General features: G+C 34.7%; 1 protein-coding gene across 1 annotated transcript in view; it reads right to left on the bottom strand.

Moving 5' to 3' along the window:
- The window catches only part of UTP15 (UTP15 small subunit processome component), a 22,501-nt gene that overhangs the window by 9,289 nt on the left and 10,862 nt on the right, over positions 1 to 2,350 (bottom strand). The window contains exons 8-9 of the mRNA XM_019665085.1: positions 1,134 to 1,218; positions 117 to 266 (exon numbers count right to left, since the gene is read on the bottom strand). Coding sequence (XP_019520630.1) covers positions 117 to 266; positions 1,134 to 1,218 — 235 coding nt within the window. The remainder of the gene's footprint in view (positions 1 to 116; positions 267 to 1,133; positions 1,219 to 2,350) is intronic.

The following is a 2,350-nucleotide window of genomic DNA, read 5'->3' as shown; positions in this document are numbered from 1 at the left end:
TGTCTGTTCCCCTTCCCCCAATTCCCCAGCGCTGTTCCCATCCCCCAATTCCCCAATAAAAACCTTAAAAAAATAAACAAACTATATATATATATATATAAGAAATATATAAATACCCGTTGTTTCATGTAATTTTTTCCTTTAATAAAAGTTCGATATGCAGGCCTTCTTCTTCTGGGAAGAGGATCCTTCTTTGCTTCAGATTTCCGATGTTTAACACTCAGTATTCCATTGGTCATTCCTACAACTATTGTCTCATCTTCATGCTAACAGCAATTAGAAAAATAAGTTAGTCTTTTCCTAACTCATAATTGATCTTACTTCTTCTTCAAAATACCATTTATAACATGTCTGTTTCTTAGCCACACTTTCACCAAGAGTTCCATTTAGATGTAGATACTCTGCCTAACAATAATCTATGCAAAAAGTTAGAGCAAAATGATTTTTTTCTCCAGGATACTATTATACTGACTGAACTTACTACACCTATCATAAAAGGTCACTGGCAGTTTTTATAATAATACACAATGACATCCTGGGAAACTCTAAAATCATTTTCTGTATCCTCTTACTAGAAAAAGGATTGTGTAGTGGCATGATTTTCTACAATCCTGTCAAGAAATATAGGTAATAAGATTTTCTTCTTCCAATTCAGACTTTTATACAATGTATTCAAATATCTTCTTCCTCAAAGGCTTATAAAACTTGACAGTGGACATTCCAGAAAGAGGAGTCAACAAAGAAAAGGAAATACTTCATTTTGTTGCCCCCTTTTCTCACCCCCTACTGTTTTTTTTGCTCAGAAAGCCAAGTTGACTTTCTAAAGTACTTAACCTTTGAGTTAAGTGTTTTGAAGAGAATTTATCAACTTCCCAAGTCCTGCCCTTGGAATTAACAATGCCTGCAGCACTGTACTTGGTTTGAAGCTATGCACTGAGCAGGACCCAAATCTGAACGCATGCTAAGTACTAGGAGAAGTCATGTATTTTACCAACTGTCTTAACTCAATTCTCTCATGTGGCAAGAAGAAAAGAAGACTTACTCAAATACAAAGATAAACCCTAATATTCCATTTTAGTTTCATTTAACAGTCAAAGTTAGTGAAAGCTTTAAAAGGAGTTAAACGTACTTACTGCAATTCCAAGACTCAAAATTGAAGCTGCATAATCAAAACTGTGAACTACTTTGTAGGACGTTGTGCTATACACTTTCACCTTCCTAACAAAAAAGAGAGCTTTGTCACGCATCATCTTGGAAATGAGTATAAAATGCAAATTTTGTTTTTTGAAAATTCAATATACAAAATGTCAAATTTACACAACAATGAAGAAAACCAATGGTTAGTAATATTAATTACAAACTAATTCATCACTGAAATGATGAACTATTTATTAGCACTAAGCAAATGTTTTTATAAAGATTTTGACTAGCCACCAGAAGGATAGACCATATGAAACACTGTTGCCTGAAGATAAAATTTGTGAGTTAAATAAAAAATATCAATGAAAGTACACTGGAAGTCAAGAGCAGGATTCTCAACCTTAGCATTAGGGACACTTCGGTCTGGATAATTCTTTGTTGTGGGGGCTGCTCTGTGCCTTGCAGGATGATTAGCAGCATCCTTGACCTCTACACACTATATGCCAGTAGCACTCCGCCCCCAAGTTCAGAAAACAAACAAAATGTCTCCAGATGTTGCCTAATGTCCTTTGGGGGACACACACAAAAAAAATCACTCTGGGTTGAGAACTACTGCAAACAGAGCAAATTTACACTTAGCTTTTGAGACACCTCTACAATTCAAGTCCCAAATTGCCTAGTAACACCATTACAGAGAATTTGCTATATATTTACATAATAAATTCCTTTGTATTAGAAATATTTTCTAGCTTTAAAATGTGTATACTTTTTAATAAACAGGCTAAAAAACAAGGCTTTACCAAACAGGGGTAAAAAGGAAATATGGAAATAAAATGAACAACAGACGAATATAAGTAAATTCTAGAACCGTGCCATAGTTCTAGCCATATGTGGCTATGGAGCACTTGAAATGTGGCTAATGAAAATGAAGAAATGAATTTTTCATTTTACTTAATTTTAATTAACTTAAATTTAAATTTTAAAACTGAGTCAATATAAAAATATTTTTCTGTTGAACACAAGTATATTTCACTTTAATCATTGCAAAATATTATTATTGTACCACAGGGCATGTATTAGATGCTGGCAAATTAGGTAAATTGTTTCTTGTAGGCCGGCCGAGTGGCGCGTTGGTTAAGAGCTGGCTTGGGATGCCAGAGGGCCCCGGTTCGGATCCCACATATGAGGGCCAGTGACACTGCCCTCTACA

This window comes from Hipposideros armiger, unplaced genomic scaffold (assembly GCF_001890085.2).
Source record: "Hipposideros armiger isolate ML-2016 unplaced genomic scaffold, ASM189008v1 scaffold_432, whole genome shotgun sequence".
NCBI classification, from domain to species: domain Eukaryota; kingdom Metazoa; phylum Chordata; class Mammalia; order Chiroptera; family Hipposideridae; genus Hipposideros; species Hipposideros armiger.
This window is presented reverse-complemented; position numbering and strand designations above follow the sequence as displayed.